This window comes from Brassica napus, chromosome C1 (genome assembly GCF_020379485.1).
Source record: "Brassica napus cultivar Da-Ae chromosome C1, Da-Ae, whole genome shotgun sequence".
Classification (NCBI taxonomy): domain Eukaryota; kingdom Viridiplantae; phylum Streptophyta; class Magnoliopsida; order Brassicales; family Brassicaceae; genus Brassica; species Brassica napus.
In genome coordinates this window covers 18,611,477-18,631,830 of record NC_063444.1, presented here as the reverse complement: position 1 = coordinate 18,631,830, position 20,354 = coordinate 18,611,477, and the positions used below count along the sequence as shown (strand labels likewise).

Below are 20,354 nucleotides of genomic sequence, written 5' to 3'. Positions count from 1 at the left end.
GTCTGCGAGCAACGTGGCTAGGAATGAAGCTGGTACGGAAGAGGCTCGGAATGCTGCTCAGAATGCAGCGAATTTGAACAATGCTGCAGCGGCTGGTGCTGCTGCTGGAGCTGCTGCTGCTCCGGTGGGATTGGAAGCCGTTTTGGCTATTTTGGCGCAAGTCTTGGCAAGATTGCCTGCTGCGGCGGCACCTCCAGTGGCTCCACCTATTGTGGAGGAAGTGGAGAACGTGGTGCCGGATGGAGAAGAGGCACACGTTGCTAGGAATCCGTCTTACCTCAAGGTTATGGACCACATGCAGAAACTGGGAACGAAGTTCTTTTCTGGTGGTTCCAAACCAAAGGAAGCAGATCAATGGATTGACAGGATAGGGCGGAACTTTAAGTCGATCCGTTGTCCTCTTGCTTACAAGAAGGACATTGCTGTCCACTACTTGGACGGTGATGCACACCTCTGGTGGTGAGGTGTAGCGGCTCGGATTGGTGCAGAGCATTGCACATGGGCCAACTTTAAGACTGAATTCCGTGGGAAGTATTTTCCACCAGAAGCATTTGACCAGCTCGAAGGAGCTTTCCTCAGACTGGAACAGGGAACTATGACTGTGAGGGAGTATGAAGCGGAATTCAACAGCCTCAAGAAGTATGCTAGGCGTGAGGCCGAGTCGGAAATCTCCTTGGTCCGCAAATTCATGCGCGGACTCAGGGTTGATCTCCGAACTCGTTGTAAAATCCGCAACTATGATACTGTGACCGAGCTGGTGGAAAAGGCCGCAGAACAGGAAGCTGGAATCAGTGAGGAAGCCAAGGTGTTTGGCACAATGGCGCATGTCCATCCTGGTAAGCATGCGGGAAAGAATCAAAAGCCGGTGAAGGCTGGCTCTTCCAGCAAGCCGAATGCAACAGGTCGCAGTGCGTGTTCGACTTGCGGGAAGATGCACTCTGGTGTCTGCCGTGCTGCTACGGGAGCTTGTCACCGTTGCGGAAGTATGGACCACAAGGTGCGTGATTGCCCTGAGGAAGACCTAAGGCTGAAGAGCCAAAACAAGGGTACTGGGGAACGTGTGTGCTACAACTGCGGCGATACGGGGCACTACAAGAATCAGTGTCCGAAGGATGAAAAATCTGCTGGGAAGCGTCCGAGTGATGGGCCTCATCCGGCGGCAAAGAGGCAGGCCATCATGCCGCGGGTGTACACAATCGGTGATGAGTCAATGGACCCAAGCACGTCTCGTCCGATCACTGGTGAGTCATCCTATCTCTCACTTTTTCCTTAAGAATTTCTGTGTGAAATTGCTTGCTTGTAGAGTAGGTCCTTAGTGTTCCGAGTGAATATGTAGGGACCTTAGTCATGGGTGGAGTGGCAACCCATGTTCTGTTTGATTCCGGTGCATCTCACTGCTTTGTGCAACCTGAGATGATTGGAATTGGGGAATTCCAAAAAGAACCAGAAGAAGAAGTAAGAGTGGTTCGGGCAGCTGGTGGTCAGATCATGTACACTTCAGGGAAAATCCGAAACGTCTCTGTGATGATCGGAGGAGTGAACATGCCAGCCGACTTGGTCGTTTGTCCAGTGAAATCATACGATGTGATCCTTGGAATGGATTGGCTGAGTAAATACAAGGCACATCTTGATTGTCATCGTGGCCGAGTTCAGTTTGAGATAGGCAATGGGAAGCTTGTCTATCAAGGGGTCAGACCGACCAATGGGAGTCTGATCATTTCAGCACTTCAAGCAGAAAGAATGCTAGAAAAAGGATGTGAGGCTTATCTGGCTTCAATCACAACTGTGGAAGTCGGACCTGATACTGAGTTGGAAGGGATTCCGATTGTAAAGGAGTATGATGACGTGTTCGAATCCTTGGTAGGATTACCACCGGACCGTGCTGATCCTTTCACGATTGAGCTTGAGCCGGGCACAAAGCCAATCTCGAAAGCTCCATACCGGATGGCTCCGGCTGAAATGGCAGAACTTAAGAAACAGTTGGATGAACTGATGGAGAAAGGGTTTGTGCGCCCAAGCAGTTCACCTTGGGGCGCACCGGTTCTGTTCGTGAAGAAGAAAGATGGTAGCTTCAGGCTATGCATTGACTACAGGGGAATTAACAGAGTCACAGTGAAGAACAAGTACCCTCTTCCAAGGATAGACGAGTTATTGGACCAACTCCGAGGTGCTACTTGTTTCTCCAAGATTGATTTAGCTTCGGGATACCATCAGATCCCGATTGCTGAAGAGGATGTCCGTAAGACAGCCTTCAGATCGAGATATGGCCACTATGAGTTTGTGGTCATGCCCTTCGGATTGACCAACGCCCCTGCAGCCTTTATGAAGATGATGAATAACGTTTTCAGAGATTACCTGGATGAATTCGTTATAGTCTTCATAGACGACATCTTGATTTACTCAAAGAATCAGGAAGAGCACAAGGACCATCTGAGAAAGGTTTTGGACAAGCTGCGGGAACATAAGTTGTTCGCCAAGCTCAGCAAATGCAGTTTTTGGCAAAGAGAAATTGGTTTCTTGGGTCATGTGGTCTCGGACAAGGGAGTGTCCGTGGACCAAGAGAAGATCAAGGCCATTGCGGATTGGCCCAGACCAAGGAACGCAACTGAGATCAGGAGTTTTCTCGGACTGGCTGGATACTACCGACGGTTTGTTAAGGGATTTGCCAGCATGGCTCAACCATTGACAAAGTTGACCGGGAAAGATGTTCAGTTTGTGTGGACAGAAGGCTGTGCTGTGAGTTTCAGCAAACTCAAGATGATGTTGACGACTACTCCAGTATTGGCTCTTCCAATGGACAACGAGCCATACGTGGTGTACACAGATGCATCCAAAGTTGGACTTGGGTGCGTATTGATGCAGCAAGGAAAAGTGATCGCGTATGCTTCTAGACAGCTAAGGAAACACGAAGGGAACTACCCAACACACGACTTAGAGATGGCTGCTGTCGTGTTTGCCCTGAAGATATGGCGGTCATATCTCTATGGTGCTAAGGTCCAAGTCTTCACGGACCATAAGAGCTTGAAGTATATCTTTACTCAACCAGAGCTGAACCTTAGACAGAGGCGTTGGATGGAACTGGTTGCAGATTACGACTTGGATATTGCCTACCATCCGGGAAAGGCAAATCTGGTCGCGGATGCCTTGAGCCGGAAGAGAGTAGCTTCGGCTTCAGAGAAAGACATGGAGGAATTGGTTCACATGGTTGGAACCTTACGATTAGCTGCCTTGACTGACGAATTGGAACCGTTGGGTCTTGGTGCAGCGGATCAGGCGGACTTGTTGTCCCGAGTTCGCCTTGCACAGGAAAAGGATGAGGATCTGATCAAAGCTTCCAAGAACGAGAAGACAGAGTATCAGACTTCAAACAATGGGACAATTCTGGTTAATGGCCGAGTGTGCGTTCCTAACGACAAAGGATTGCGGGATGAGATCCTAAAGGAGGCACATCAGTCAAAGTTTTCGATACATCCAGGAGCCAATAAGATGTATCGAGACTTGAAGAGATACTATCATTGGGTTGGAATGAAGCGGGATGTTGCAAAATGGGTAGCTGGGTGCCAAATCTGCCAAATGGTTAAGGCAGAAAATCAAGTTCCGAGTGGACTACTTCAGAGTTTACCCATCCCAGAATGGCCTTGGGATAAGATCACGATGGACTTCGTGACTGGCTTGCCCATCAGGAACGGCAAGGACGCTATCTGGGTGATAGTGGACAGATTGACCAAGTCCGCACACTTCTTGGCTATCAACAAAACAGACAATGCAGCGGTGCTAGCCAAGTTGTACGTGGAACAGATCGTCAGACTTCATGGAGTTCCGGTAAGCATAGTGTCAGACCGAGACTCCAAGTTTTATTCGGCCTTCTGGAGAGCTATGCAGAAGTCGATGGGGACCAAGGTCCATATGAGTACAGCATATCATCCGCAAACGGATGGACAATCAGAGAGGACAATCCGAACACTTGAAGACTTACTGCGATCTTGTGTTCTGGATTGGGGAGACAAATGGGATCAGTACTTGCATCTGGCTGAGTTTTCCTACAACAACAGCTATCACGCAAGCATTGGAATGTCGCCTTACGAGGCATTGTACGGACGTCCGTGTAGGACACCGCTATGCTGGACCCAAGTGAAGGAGCGCAGCATATTTGGCCGAGATTTTGTGGAAGAGACAACTGAAAGAATCCGAGTCTTGAAACTGAAGATGAAAGAGTCTCAGGATAGACAGAAGATTTATGCAGACAGACGCAGAAAAGACCTTGAGTTTGAAGTAGGAGACATGGTATATCTCAAAACCGTCACCTACAAAGGAAAGGACTGATCCTCAAAGAATGCTAAGCTAAGTCCTATACATGGGACCGTACAAGATCCTGGAAAGGATTGGAAAGGTCGCCTACAAACTGGAACTGCCCTCATCGATGGCTCAGTTTCATAACGTGTTCCATGTATCTTTGCTGCGAAAATGCATAAGGAATCAAGACAATGTGGTTCCTGAACCACCATCTGACTTGAGAGAGAACCTTACTGTGGAGGGACGACCAGTCCGGATCATTGGTAGAAAAACCAAGCCTGAGGGCAGAAAGAATATCAAAATGATTCAAGTCGTTTGGGACTGCGATGGAGAGGAAGAAACGACTTGGGAGCCAGAGGCGAGAATGAAAGTTGAGTTTCCAAAGTGGTTTGACAAACTCACAGAAGATTCAGGAAGAAAGACTCGAGGACGAGTCTGAGCCAAGTGGGGGAGAACTTGTAGCGACCGTGTTCCGAAGATCGATGTTAGGATGATCTAAGGACTGACTGGCCGAACTGTGAGAACGTACTGAATGGATTGGATGATGCTAGAAAGAGCTGATCAGAGTTCGAAGGACTTTCCGTGGGTGGATGGGAGAACTTGGATCGGCGCTTGATTAGTAGCGACTGAGCGGAACCATGTACCCGATTAAAGCCAAACAAAGCTCCATCAGTCGGTCTTACGCTCGGGTTATTTGACAGGCCGTTCGGTTTGTTGAAACTCAGGATGTTCGGACAACTCGATGAAAATCCAGGCAAAGCGGAATGTTCGGACAGCTATGGTCAGATCCGGACAAGTGTTGTTGGATTCGGACAAGACGGTTGAGCTGGTCGGCTAGACAGCGATTGTCGGAAATCAGACAAGGCGGTTAAGTCTGCCGGCTAAGCTGTGATGAGCTGATTTAGTAGTATCAGTCTGATTCGGACAAGGCGGTTAGAGTTGTCGACTGGATCAGTCAGCTCTAGCTCGAGTTTTATCTAAGTACAACTGGCGGGAACAGTTAAAGTCCGAAAAGGGGAAAAACTCGCGCTGGAACGCTTTGGAGCGCGGGGTGGCGGTTACGGACTTAAGGGCCGCGAGTAAAATGAGCGGGGATGGTTAACTTGGCAGTTTTTCGGGCCTAAACCGCCCAACTGCCCATTTTAATCGTCTCCTTTGCCTTATTTTGCCATTGCTGTACGGGAAACAGAAGGGAGAACCAGAGAGAAACTCCGAAGGAGAAAAGTCCGATTAAGAGAGAGAGTTTTCGATATTTGGCTGGATTGATCAAGTCCGAGTCAAGAACTATCGTCTGTGGGGTGAATCCGACTGTCTGAACGTTCGAAGATCCGACGGAAACCGCTCAAGAGGTGTCAGAAGAGACCGAATCAAACAGAACAAACCGACTCTAAGAAAAAGGTGAGTGCGTGACCGTAGTCTAACGTATTGAATCGTAGTCTGATTGATAGGAATGTTCTGTGTACTGATTGCTTGTCTAATTCGAATTATCTGCTAAGTTCTGGCTTGGTCCGAACAGTCGGTTCCTTCCATCGACGCATCTGGATCAGATCATGCGCCTAGAGTCGTATTGGCCTGCTAGGGCTTGACTGAATCTGATGGCGCTTTGGCTTGGAACGATTGGGTCGGCTAAGTAACTGACTGATGATAAGCATGTCCGTTTATTGACTGATTGACTCGATTGCTTTACTTGGCTGAGTGGGACGGAATGACTGCTCTCACTAAGCAAACTGTTGCTTATGCCTCCTTGTTTGGATGCAGATCAGGACCAGACCCGAAAGGGTAAAGACATAGCTTGAACGCGAGACAAGGGCAGGAAGGAAGGATGGTGGGTTTGGGTAGATATAGGACGAGATTAACATGTAATAGCCTATAGCGAACTGACTTGTTAACTCGAACCTCAGATTATATATTCAAATCGTATTATGCTTTACTTGACTGTCTGAAAAAGAACTAAAACTCTGAAATAATTCTAAGTAAGGAAAAATTTGAAAACGGCCCAAGTCTGATCGAGGAAGTCGAGCCAGACTCGTACTGGTGTTACGAAAAAATGGGTCGGGTCCTTTCAAACGCCCCGGAACGAGACTCGGAAGTCTTCTGGCAATCTCAAAAGGCCAAAGCCCTAGAAGGGAAGCGCGAACCGACTTGCAAACCGGTAATTTCGATCTGCCTCGACGAATCCTCTCCGGAACGATTTGGAGCCAACCTCCGCGAGCCACTAAAGACAGAGCTCATCGCATGTCTCAAAAAGAACCTCAATGCGGTCGCTTGGGCCGCGGAAGATATGCCAGGGATTGATATCGGCATAACGTGTCATGAGCTTAACATCGATCCGACCTACAAACCCGTCAAACAAAAAAGAGGGAAGCTAGGACCGGAGCGTGCCACCGCGGTAAATGAGGAAGTCGAAAGCCTCCTGAAGGTCGGATCAATAACAAAAGTTAGGTATCCAGACTGGCTCGCTAACCCGGTCGTGGTCAAAAAGAAAAACGGCAATTGGCGAGTATGCGTCGATTTCACCGATCTCAACAAGACATGTCCAAAGGATTGCTTCCCAGTCCCGCACATCGACCGACTGGTCAAAGCAACAGCAGTGAACAAACTCTTATCATTTATGGATGCCTTCTTTGGGTACAATCAGATCATGATGAATCCTGACGATCGTGAGAAAACTGCGTTCATCACCGATCGGGGAACATATTGCTACAAAGTAATGCCTTTCAGTCTCAAGAATGCAGGCGCCACTTACCAGCGACTTGTAAATCGAATTTTCTCCGAACAGCTCGGCAAGACTATGGAGGTATACATCGATGACATGCTCGTAAAGTCTCTTGATGAGCACGACCACATCTCCCATTTGGAGGAGTGCTTTGCAAAACTTAACGCCCACAACATGAAACTGAACCCTGCAAAGTGTAGATTCGCGGTGGCATCAGGAGAATTTCTCGGGTACCTAGTCACGTGTCGTGGGATCGAAGCCAATCCTAAGCAGATAAACGCGTTAATAGAGATGGTCTCGCCAAAGACGAAACGGGAAGTCCAAAGGCTAACCGGAAGAGTCGCGGCCTTGAACCGTTTCATCTCGCGCTCGACGGATAAGTGTCTTCCTTTCTACGACACGCTGAAAGAGAATAAGAAGTTCGAATGGTCGGAGGAATGTGAGAAAGCTTTCCAACAGCTAAAACGTTACCTGGCCACTCCTCCCGTCCTCGCAAAACCGGTGGAGGGAGAACCCTTGTTCCTGTACATTGCAGTCTCCACAACAGCGGTAAGCGGCGTTTTGATTAGAGAGGAACGCGGTGAGCAAAAACCAATCTTCTAGATAAGCAAAACGTTACTGGACGCTGAGACCCGGTATCCCCTGATGGAGAAACTAGCATTCGCAGTTGTGACATCGGCAAGGAAACTCCGACCGTACTTTCAGTCGCATACCATAATAATCCTCACCACCTTCCCCCTGCGAACGATCATGCACAGTCCGAGTCAGTCGGGACGACTTGCAAAATGGGCAATCGAACTAAGCGAGTACGACGTGGAGTACCGCCCAAGAACCTGCGCAAAATCTCAAGTACTAGCGGACTTCTTGGTAGAATTGCCCACGGGGAATATGAAAAACACTAAACCGGACTCAACCTAGATCCTTCACGTCGACGGATCGTCGTCCAAACAAGGATCCGGGATTGGAATCCGGCTCACGTCTCCGACCGGCGAAGTCTTGGAGCAGTCGTTCCGATTGGAATTCCATGCGTCGAACAACGAGGCCGAATATGAAGCACTCGTCGCAGGATTACGATTAGTCCATGGGCTTAAGATCCGCAACATTCACGCTTGCTGTGACTCTCAGTTAGTCGCAAATCAATACAGCGGAGAATACGAAGTGAGGGACGAAAGAATGGATGCATATCTAAAACCCATCCAAGACCTCTCCCGAGACTTCAACCACTTCGCCCTCACTAGGATTCCTCGCTCGGAAAAAACTCAGGCGGATGCCTTGGCCGCACTCGCATCAAGTTCGGATTCTTGATTAAGACGAGTAATCCCCGTTGAGTTCATCGAACACCCAAGCATCGGACCACCAGTGGTCGCCAATCTGATTCGAGCACAAATCGAAAATGCGGAGGAAGTTGAAGACCCACCAGAAGAAAACGTGGATCAGTCGGAATACGGCTGCGACAGGCCATGGCTAGAGCCAATCCGAGCATACATAATCAACGGGACGCTTCCCACTGAGAAATGGGCGGCCCACAAAATCAAAACCCAGGCCGCGTGATATGTAACGGTAGAAGGAGAAATCTACAAATGGAGATTCTCCGGCTCGCTCATGACCTGCACCGAAAGCGAAAAAGCAAGAAGAGTAATGGAGGAGGTTCATTCCAGATCATGTGGGAACCACTCCGGCGGAAGATCTCTCGCCGTAAAAATAAAGCGCCATGGTTATTAGTGGCTAACTATGATCAAAGACTGCGAGAAGTTCGCACGGAAGTGTGAAAAATGCCAAAGGCACGCACCGACAATCCATCAACACGCGGAAGTCCTCTCCTCCATCTCGTCTCCGTATCCCTTCATGCGATGGTCCATGGATATCGTCGGGCCATTACAAAACACGAAGAAGAAACGCTTCCTCCTGGTCTTCACGGATTTCTTCTCAAAGTGGGTAGAGGCAGATTCCTACGCAAGTATCAAAGACGTACAAGTCGAGAACTTTGTATGGAAGAACATCATCACCAGACACGGGGTCCCTTACAAAATCGTGACAGACAACGGATCTCAGTTCATCTCTACCCGATTCGAAGCATTCTGCGAGAAGTGGAAGATACGACTGACTAAGTCGACTCCCAGATATCCGCAGTGCAATGGGCAGGCAGACACCATCAACAAAACCGTCCTCGACGGGTTAAAAAAGCGCTTAGAAGCCAAAAAGGGGCGATGGGCAGAAGAGCTCGAAGGAGTTCTTTGGTCGCATCGTACGACCCCGAGACGGGCTACGGGTGAAACCCCATTCGCCCTCATTTACGGAACGAAATGTATGATCCCCGCGGAAGTAGAGTTTCCCAGAGTACGGAGAAGATTCCTCCCCAAACGAGAAGATCTTAACAGCGCGATGCTGCTGGACGAACTCAATCTTATTAACGAGCGGCGAGATCAAGCTCTCATACGAATCCAAAATTACCAGCACGCCGCCGCAAAATTCTACAACTCAAACGTTCGCCATCGCAGGTTCAAAGAAGGCGACCTGGTCCTTCGCAAAGTCTTCCAAAACACTGCCAAATGTAACGCAGAAAAACTGGGAGCAAACTGGGAAGGTCCATACAAGGTTATAAAGGTCGTCCGACCAGGATCATACCAAATCGCAAACATGCAGGACGTCAAGATCCAAAGAACCTGGAACGCGATGCATCTTAAGAAATACTACCACAAATCGAAAAGTGGATCCAAAGAACTACGAAAGACGGGTACGTAGGCAGCTCGCCCAGTGAGTTCAGCAATCCCCGTATACTCGTATACTCGTATACTCGTATACTCCCACAACTTTCAAAAAGTCGATCTTTTCGAAACTTTTTACAAAAAAAAAAAACAACGCGACGCTTCAATCGCTAAGCCCACTATCCAACAAACGGCTAGAACGGCGGTCCAGAACTCGCCCAGAACGCCTAAATCAGCTATCACGCTAAAACCAACAAACCCACGAATGCTCATAAAAAAAACATCCTTGGTAAAAAGCCTGCAAGAAAAACGCGGCTCAAAACAAAAAAAAGATTAACTTCTGGCACTGTGAGACGTCGCAACACGCTTGAAGTTACGGTCTTTCCAACACTTATGGAAACAACACTCTTGTTTCCAAAATCAACATACCTCTAACGGTAAAATGCCTGTAAAATGGCATCACTTCTTTGTTGCTGATCACAACAAACGAACCCGAACGTCCTAAACAGACACTAGCCGCCCTCGAAAGGATAGGCTCTCTTACATCCGACAAGGATACCATAGCGCTCTATACAAGAAAATCCAAAATTTTGGCCAGCACCTCCAAACGGCCTTTGGAAGTAGCTCGATTCATACCAAGACAAGTCATATAAGCCGATAACACTTCGCGGACTTTATATCGGTACGAATCAGGTTGAAATCGCAAACAAGCAAAACGAAAGCCGACTTGTCATCGCATAGCCTTAGTCCGAAAGTAAACCTAGGTCTTGCCGTAAATCCAGTCTTGCTGGATCCTGACATCTCAAAGGCATAATATCGATGTCCCGATATGAGATCCCAAAACTTGTCTCTTCACTTAAGTCTATACGTTTTCACGAGTCCTCGCACAAGCAAAAGCTGCGCGCTCAACAGACTATGGATACAGTGACCATCCGGGGGCAAGGAATGAGACGACAACTCACTCCTTCGCCCTCTAACTTCGAAAAACCCGGAGTTCTCTCAATTTATAATAAGCCAAAAAAGTTTTATAGATTGAGCCAAGCATTATACAAAAAGCCCTAACAAGGGCAGAGATTCAAAGCCACCAACGGCCAGTCCCGAAACATGCAAACTGTGGCCTCACAAATAGGCAAAAACGAAAAATAAAAAAAAATCCCCGAAAGGATCGTTACCCTAAGCACTCCTCGGAGCACCACCTTCATCCTCAACCTCACAGCCATCGCCTCCCCCTGGTCTCTCCCGAACACGGCGTGAGGGTTCACTCGAACTGCAGCTGAGAGAGGATCGAGTCGAAGTCCCCGTCGGAAGCCTTCAACTCCTCCTTGCGAGACAGCAGCCTGGCTTCTTCGGAGTCCAGAGTCGGAGCCATGTCGCCGTTGAGCAGGTGGATCTCGTTCAGGCTTCCCTCGACGCTTGCCAGAGCCAGGTCCTTCTCACGGACTGCCATTAGGGAATCAAACAGAACAGCCATCCTTGTCAGGCGAGCGTGAAAATCATCCCTCGAAACAACAGTCCTCGACTCTTCTCGGTTCTGAATTTCACGCTGGAGACGACGGACTTCGGAAGCCTTGCTCTTCTTCTCTTTCTTCAGCTTGAACAATGCGCTCGCCGACTTTCCGAGGTCCCGCTCCAGATCGCTGACCCGAACCTCCAGCTGAGAGAGCTCAGCAGCACGGGCAGCTTCAGTAGATTTCAACGCGGCCTCGGCTTGTTTCAATGCCTCTCGCGATTCAGCCAGGCCCCTTGTCGAACGCTCTATCTCTGATCTGCAGTTGCTGAGCATCCCTTCAATCAGGGATACAAACTATACATGAAATAAGGGTCAGGATAATCGTAGAACAAGGTGGCTTATGCTGAAAATAGTCAAAACAAACCTTGGCACGATGTTACGACAAAGGTCCCGAGGGCTCCCCTTCCGCGCCAGTGGTATATCTCCTCTTCTTGACGGTCTTGGTCGCAGCGCCAGTCCTCTTGCGACTTTTGGTCAAAGGAGCAGCAATGAACGCGGGAAGCCCTAGGACGATCTCCTTCCTATCCAAAGGCGGAGGCATCAACTCCGTCGCCTTCTCCTCCTTAGGAGCTGGGACTGGTGTGGTCGAAGAGCCCGAGGGTTGAGCCGAGACCTCCGGAACTTGAACAGGAACCATGGCCGATTCTGCGAGGGGCGTGGCATCACCAGGGGACTTGTTTCCTCCAGCCGAGGTCGACATCGCTGGCGAAGAAATGATAGCTGGCACCTCAGGATGAATCCGACCCCCTTCCTTCTTGGCACTGCGTCTGGACAGTCTCTCTTTGAAAGAAAGAAACCCGGCGACGAAGGTTGGAGTAGCTTCATGGATGGCCAGAGTCGGAAGTGCCGAGTTGCCCTCACCCATCTCGACGTTGGAGCTTTTGTTTTCACTTGGGGAGGAAGACATTCTTGATATGTAGTTTGAAGAAAAGAGAATGTGAGAGAAAGAGATGTGTGAAGAATGAGGAGTGGTGAGTTGCTACTTATAAGGATATGAGGGTGACGTGGATTTCCGCAATAAATATTCTTAGCCAAAGATTTAGATTTCTAATTCACATCATTCGCCCGCAAAATCGTCTCCGTGTCTTACGGGCTAGGGGGCTAACTGTTGGGGTCAAAAATGGTTATTTTGAAATCAACGGCTATGATTATTTCTTATTCACGGATTTCTCGCAAAACATTCACTAAAGAAAGATCGGAAGTGAACGAACGAGCGCATCCCGCACAAAAGCCACTTGCCGGAGAGCTGAACCATCACGCGGGTCAGCTCGCCGGCGAGCTCAACCATCACGTCGGACAGCTCGCCGGCGAGCTGAACCGACGTGTGGTTATACTCGCCCGGCGAGCTCAACCATCACGTCGGTCAGGTCACCGGCGAGCTGAACCGTCGTTTGGTTGCACTCGCCCGGCGAGCTCAACCATCGCGCCGGTTATGCTCGCCGGCGAGTTCGTCCGTCACGCGATTCGGCTCGCCCGGCGAGCTCGACCTGATCCCGGCCTGTCCGACTTACTTCGACTCCCGTATCTTCCGTATAGCTATGATATCCGACCTTCGGGACCGTATACTTCTCGTTTCGTTTTGATTAAAGTTATTCTCGAATTTTTATGACTAAAACCGAGAAATCGTATAAACGCCAAAAGGCCTAAGAACGGTCCGCAAGGATCCAAATTGGTTTATAGGCCCATCTACGCTCTCAGAAGGGATTCGAGCCCATAAAAGTTATGACGGTTTGTCCTAACTCGCAGAAATACGATAAATACTAAGTTTCCAAAGATAAATGTAAAGATTCGAGGATAACTATCAAGATAGACGAATAATGGAATATTCCCAAAAGAGATAGACTTGGGCCCGAAGGCGAAGGATGGGCCACCGACCTAGAGCGACTATATAAGGAGAGCAGGAGCAGAAGAAAAGGGAATCCAAGAATTGAGACTCAGAGAACTCCTGCTAGCTTAGAGAACTTAGGGCTTAGGTGGTTAGACTAGCACGGCAAGGCTTAGGATATCTTGGCCGCCTCTTGTTCTGTTGTTCCGATTGTTAGCATATCTCTTCTCCTCTCAGAGAAATCTTGTATTCATACTATTCAATAAAACGCGTCTGAGCGTTATCTATCTTTTTATCGTTCTACAGTGATTACGCAGAGAATTCAGACCTTCAAGGTAAAACGGGTTCACTCGGCTTTCCTCCATTATTGTTTATTATAATCGACGGTGTGAATTTTCGTTCCCACAAATATTAAAGGTGCAACTATCGACATTGCATAACTCCATCGGAAAATATATTAATCTGTTTCCATTTGTGAATAATAAACTTCTATTTATCATGGACGTGTATGAATGCATGCACAAAAATAAATAATATTTGTGGGGTGTATAATGTTTAAAGTAAGAAATGTTACATCTCTATAGGAATTGGGGACAAATTAAAGGGCTGGTTGGCGGAGCAGATAGTATATTTTTGTAGTTCGCTCGTGCCAATGTCTTTCCTTCGTATGTCATCACTTCTATCATGAGCAAATAAGTATAGTAAAAAAAATATAGTAAATATTTTTGAGCTGATAAAGGTGCTTGACCAAAAAGCTGATAAAAGTGAAAAGATGATTCCCTCGTCCGTATATGGAATTAATGGTCACTACGTTACACTGCAAAGCGAGTTTTGTTCATTTCCTTTATCGGGTCAAACGAATGTGCAGTAGAGTGACTCTAACGAATATTTTGCCCTGATAGTGGATGAGTTCCTGAGTTGTAGCGCTGTAGTTGAAGACGGTGTTGTACAGAGGGAGAGTTAGTAGGAGGAATACCGGTATTTACCCAACAACGATTTCAGGTTTGCTGGTTTCGAAAATATGTTTAAGGGGAGCATGTGGGAACCGAAATTCGCACTGTCGATTTTCGCTTAAATAAGGAAACTCGGAAAACCCTAATTTTCCAGAGGTCCCGGATATCTGCTAATACCACACGCCAAGAAATCAGAACACAATAATGACAACGATAAAGTATAAGAAATCGAAAAGAGAGCAAAGTAGATCTTATTCCGAATTCGCGTTTGAGCGCTACAACAAGGTAAGAGTCTGGGCTACGAGAGCTGTCGGCGAGATTCCTAGTTCTAAAACCCTAAGACGGCAATAACCTAGTTGAGTCGCAGCTCGAATAACAAAAAGGGAAATATGCCTAAATCGCTCTAAGTGCTAATTTTGCTCTGAAAAAGTCTCCCCCATGCCTCTCGCCTAGGACTCCTTATATACTGGCTCCTAGGTCGGTTTACGCTTTTCCTCTTCTGCCCTTAAGCTGCCATAGTATAAAAATGGAGAAATTCCATTTTTTCCGATCTTCGTAATTATCTTCAAAATTTCGTATTTATCCGCGGAAACTTGACATTTATCTTTCCTCGCGAACCAAGCGTAAACCGTCATGCAGCTTACGGGCTGTTGATTAAGAAATCGTAAGTTGGGCCTCGAGTCATGTCTTAGGCTCCTTTGGGCCGTCTTCTGACTTGAAGCGTTTATTACGGTTTCTTTCGATAAAGAGTGAACTTCCCGCGGCTTTTACCGTAAAGTTTAATCGATGACTTAGAATGGCGGGAAACGTGAAATGGATTCGCTACGGTCTTCGGAAGATAGCATCGAAGGGTAGACGAGAATGCATGGACTAATTCCGTATCGACGTTTCGGAAGAGCTCGGTCGCTACGTAGAGACCGAGCTTCGGCTCGAGCTCGGTCGTTACGTAGCGACCGAGCGAAACACGCGTTTGGTCGCTGCGTAGCGACCCTTTTTGAGCTCTTGTCCGATGTCTCGTGTTTCCTCCGCAAAGCTTTTCGTAAGGAAGAATCTATTTCGAAAAAGTATTTGCCGAAGAAGGTTTTTCGTTTTCTTCTTCGGACGTTTTGAATGTTAATATCGTCGTAACCATTTTTTACCCCAACAGTTAGCCCCCCAGCTCGTTAGAGTCGAGACTCTAGCGCGCGGTTTGACGATTTTGGCAAAGTTAGGCATTTTGAAACGAAGTTTACTTCAAACTCCACAGAAGAGAATTCTAGAGAAAGTTTTATTAAAAAATATAAAATTCCGAGCCCATACTTCTATAAGTAGTGAGCTCTTGTCATTCATTTGCTTTACACCTTCCCTTCTTCAAAACTTCAAAACCCCTCTAGCTCCAAATCTCTTGCCTTTAACATGTCTTCTTCACGTGGTGACAAGAGAAGTTCCGATGTGGAGATGGGCGAGACCACCTCTCCGGCGCCAATTCCGACTTCTCCGGTCGAAGCACCGGCTTGCGTTGCCGACCATCTCTCCTTTCGAGAGAGGCTAATTCGTCGCCAAGCCGAGAAAGAACAGGTTCGAGCCGGCGCCGAGTTACCGTCCTCTTCTGCACTGGCCGTTGCTCCGGGTCATGGGACCGAGGGCGTAACTCCGCGAGATACGAGAACTCTCGCAGGCTCGGTCATTCCAGATGCTTCGGCTTTACCTGCCGGATCGTCCACGACTCCGATTCTCGTACAAGATAAGGAGAGGGCCGCTGACTCTATGCCTCCTCCTCCGGCCAGGAAAGAGATCGTTCTAGCGCTGCGCGCTCCTAGTGTTGTTCCGGTTGCTCAGCCTAAGGGCCAGAAGAGGAAGTTTACCAATGGCGGTGACGGGGAATCTTCGCAGCAAGGAGACTCGAGCATAGCGTCGGGGCTTTGCGGAAAGGTTTGTCGCTTGCTTACTCTCTTGACTGTTACATATTTCTCTGAAAGACAACGGATTCCTAACTTTCTTCTCATTTCGCAGTTCATGTCGTTGATCGACGGGATGATCAGTGAGTGCGGTTCTGAGACTAGTCGTCTCGCCGGGGAGTTGTTGGAGCTGCAGGGTAGATGGTTTGAAATTGAGGCCATGCTGACGGCTGTCAAGGATTCTCACTCCGTGAAAGTGTCAAAACTCGAGGTCGCGATAGGGGAGCTCGAGAGGGACCTCGGGAAGACGGCGAGTTCATTGCCTAAGGAAAAGAAAACCAGGAAGGCCAAATCTTCGGAGGTGCGTCACCTTTAGCGTCAGATCGAGGGTGATGCGGGGTTAGCGTGCCGCGGGATTCGAGAGGCCAAGGACGCTCTTCGTTCTGAGTTTCAGGCTCTCTAGGCGAAGATATCCGCCTTTCTGGGCTCCCTCGAGTGCATCCGGAATAGGGATTTAGCCTTCGCGACGATTGAGGGCGGGATGGTCGTGGTTCAGTCGTTCCAGAGTCAGACTCCTCTGACCTTAGAGGCCAAAGAGGCCCGACTGTCCGGCTGCAAGGGAGATTTGGCAATCGTGGATGGAGATTTTGATCTCATCCTAGCTGACCTGAAATCCGCGTGCTTTCTCCTGACGTGTTCAGAATGCCCAGAGGGGAAAGATCCGGTGCTCGGAGAAGGCGGAGGTGATGCGGCTCCAGGCTTGGACGAAGCGACGGGTGAAGAGGGAGCGTGAGTTCTGAGGATGACTTTGGTTAGATCTCTTGCGGGAGATTTTTTTTTTTTATGTTTGATGTTTCGGTCTTGAATGGCCTCATTTCGCGTTTCGGGACTGGCCGTATGTGGCTTTGAATCCCTGCCGCTCTGTGGCTTTCTTTTTATGACAAGATGATCGAGTTGCATTTTTCATAAGTTTACGTATGGCGTGGAAGAAGGGTGATGAGTTGTCGTCTCATATTCTTCTTCGATGTGAAATGTTTCGTTCGAGATCTGTTTCGAGAGTTTTTCCGCGAGATATCGACTTCGCGGGATATCTGAAGATGTCGATTATAAACATAGCGGCATGGTTTTGGGATCTCGTATCTTTTGGATATCATGCCTTGAGATGTTAGAGACCAGTGCGCTGGGTTTAGGGCAAGACCTAGGTTTACTTTCGGTTTTAAGATTTTATGCGGTGACTAGCCGGCTATCGATTTATCTGTCGCGATTTTAACCTGATTCGTACCGATTTAAAGTCTGCGATAGGTTCTCGGTTTATATGACTTGTTAGATATGAATCGAGCATCTCTCCGGAGACAATTTTTAAGCCAACCGAAAGTGCTGGACCAAAATTTCGGGTTTCTTTTATAGCGCTATTATCCTTGTGTCGGATGTACGAGAGTCATCTTCGTGAGATGGCTATGTCTATTTAGGACGTTCAAGAGTTCGATGTGATCAGCACCGAACTTGGCGGCAGATGTCGTCGTTTAGGGTTTTTTTTTTTTGCACAAGATATGTGTTAAAATGTTTGTCATTTTTTTACGGAGTGTCCGTTTTCGTTGTTCGGAAGAAGTAACCCTCGAGGCATCTCTCGCGACATCTCGCGATGCCAAAGGCTGTTTCTCCTAACGGCCGATTTATTTTCGCATATCGAAAATGTTTTGTGGGTGAATGATAATATGCTTGGTTAAGATATGTCGGAAACATAGAAGGCGTGGTCGGATGTTTCCGAGTTTGAGAGTATACGAGTATACGTATCCACTCCCCCCCCCCTTTTAATGAGGGGGGACGGCTGAATTTGCCTATCGACAAACTGCCTACGTACTCCATATGGAGATCAAGCCGTCTCGTAGTTCGGTCATTGTGAGTCGGTTTGTTTAGTGATAGTATTTTTTGAGATGCATCGCGTTCCAAATCCTTGGAATTTTTATGCCTTGCATGTTGGCTATTTCGTAGGAGCCCGGTCGGACGACTTTTTCGATTTTATAGGGTCCTTCCCAGTTTGCTCCGAGTTTTCCCGCGTTTCGTTCAGCGATGTTTTGGAAGACCTTGCGAAGGACCATATCTCCCTGATTAAATCTGCGATTACGTATGTTGGAATTCTAGTACTTTGCGGCTGCGTGTTGGTAATTTTGGATTCAGATGAGCGCTCGATCTCGGCGCTCGTTAATGAGATCGAGATCGTCGAGGAGCATTGCGTTGTTGAGCTCCTCTCGTTCGGGAAGTAATCTTCTTCGAACACCGGGAAATTTTACTTCTCCGGGAATCATGCATTCCGTTCCGTACACCAGAGCGAAAGGGGTTTCTCCTGTTGCTCGCCTCGGGGTGGTACGGTGGGACCAGAGGACTCGCTCGAGTTCGTCGGCCCACCTGCCTTTTTTAGCCTCTAAGCGTTTCTTCAGTCCGTCGAGAATGGTTTTATTAATCGTTTCAGCTTGTCTGTTACACTGCGGATACCTGGGCGTTGATTTGTTTAGTCGTATCTTCCATTTTTCGCAGAACGCCTCGAACCGGGTGGAGATAAACTGAGATCTGTTATCGGTTATGATTTCATAAGGAACTCCATGCCTACAGATGATGTTTCTCCATACTTGCGTACGAATCTGCCTCTACCCATTTTGAAAAGAAATCGGTGAGGACTAAAAGGGAACGCTTTTGCTTTGAATTGTGAAGGGGACCGACGATGTCCATGGCCCAGCGCATAAAACGATAGGGCGACGTGATGGAGGAGAGAACTTCGGCTGGTTGTCGGATGGTTGGAGCATGCCTCTGGCATTTTTCGCATTTTCGTGCGAACTTCTCGCAATCTCCGATCATCGTTGGCCAGTAGTATCCATGGCGCTTAATTTTCACTGCCAGTGATCTTCCACCGGAATGATTGCCGCAGGACCCGGAATGTACTTCTTCCATCACTTTTCTCGCTTTTTCCCCTTCCAGGCACGTCATGAATGGTCCGGAGAATCTCCATTTGTAAATTTCGCCGTCCACAGTTACGTAGCGCGCGGCCTGTGTTCGGACTTTACGGGCTGCCCATTTTTCGGTGGGCAGGTGTCCGTTGATAATGTAGTCTCGAATTTTCTGCAGCCATGGGGTATCGCAGCCGTAATCAGATTGCTCTGATTGCGGTCGTATCGTAACCTCTTCTTCTTCGTCATCTTGACCTTCTATGAGGTCGACGATGATTGGCGGTCTGATGCTCGAATGTTCGATGAACTCGACCGGAATTAGCCTTTTAAGTCCTGGGCCAGAACTTGATGCTAAGGCCGCGAGAGCATCTGCCTGGACGTTTTCGGAACAGGGAATTCGCGTAAGGGCAAAACAGTCAAACTTTTGAGCTAGTTTTTGGACCAGTTTGAGGTACGCGTCCATCCGTTCGTCCCTGGCTTCATACTCTCCGCTGAACTGACTTGCCACTAACTGGGAGTCGCAGTAAGCGTGGATGTTTCGTATCTTCAAGCCGTGGGCCAAATGCAGCCCTGCGACGAGTGCTTCGTATTCGGCTTCGTTGTTTGAGGCGCGGAATTCCAGCCTGAATGATTGCTCTAAGATCTCGCTCGTCGGAGATGTGAGGCGAATTCCGATGCCTGATCCCTGCTTGGACGAGGATCCGTCGACGTGAAGGAGCCAAGTGAAATTTGGTTCCTCGTTGGTTATGGTCTCTGTCGGTAGTTCGACCAAGAAGTCTGCAAGAACTTGTGACTTTGCGCTTGTTCTCGGTCGGTACTCGATATCGTACTCGCTCAATTCGACCACCCATTTGGCCAACCGGCCCGATTGACTCAGGCTATGCAGAATCGTCCGTAGGGGAAAAGTCGTGAGGACGACGATCGTGTGGGATTGGAAATATGGTCTTAGTTTTCGGGACGATGTTACGACCGCGCATGCTAATTTTTCCATTAGCAGGTATCTAGATTCTGCATCCAGCAAGGTTTTCCTTATATAGAAAATAGGTTTCTGTTCGCCGCGTTCTTCCCTGATCAGCACGCCGCTCACAGCTGTTGCCGATACAGCGATGTATAAGAACAAAGGTTCCCCCTCCACGGGTTTTGCGAGGACTGGAGGGGAAGCTAAATACCGCTTCAGCTGTTGGAAAGGGTTTTCGCATTCTTCCGACCATTCGAATTTTTTATTTCCCCGTAAGACATCGTAGAAGGGCATGCACTTGTCTGTTGATCGTGAAATAAACCGGTTAAGTGCCGCGACTCTACCGGTCAGCCTTTGGACTTCCCGCTTATTCTTCGGCGAAGCCATCTCGATCAGTGCGTTGATCTGTTTTGGATTAGCTTCGATGCCGCGGAATGTGACTTGGTAGCCGAGGAATTCCCCTGATGCCACGGTAAACCTGCATTTTGTCGGATTGAGCTTCATGTTATGGGAATTTAACTGCACGAAACATTCCTCGAGATGTGATACGTGATCCTTTGCTTGGAGGGATTTGA

At 48.3% G+C, this 20,354-nt stretch overlaps 1 protein-coding gene across 1 annotated transcript; it reads left to right on the top strand.

The window, feature by feature from the left end:
• The first annotated feature begins 595 nt into the window (after positions 1–595).
• Positions 596–1,308, top strand: LOC125579860. Its single transcript, XM_048743743.1, has 2 exons — positions 596–1,241; positions 1,304–1,308. The coding sequence occupies exons 1-2, from the start codon at positions 596–598 to the stop codon at positions 1,306–1,308; spliced, it is 651 nt and encodes a 216-aa protein (XP_048599700.1).
• The last annotated feature ends 19,046 nt before the right edge of the window (positions 1,309–20,354 follow it).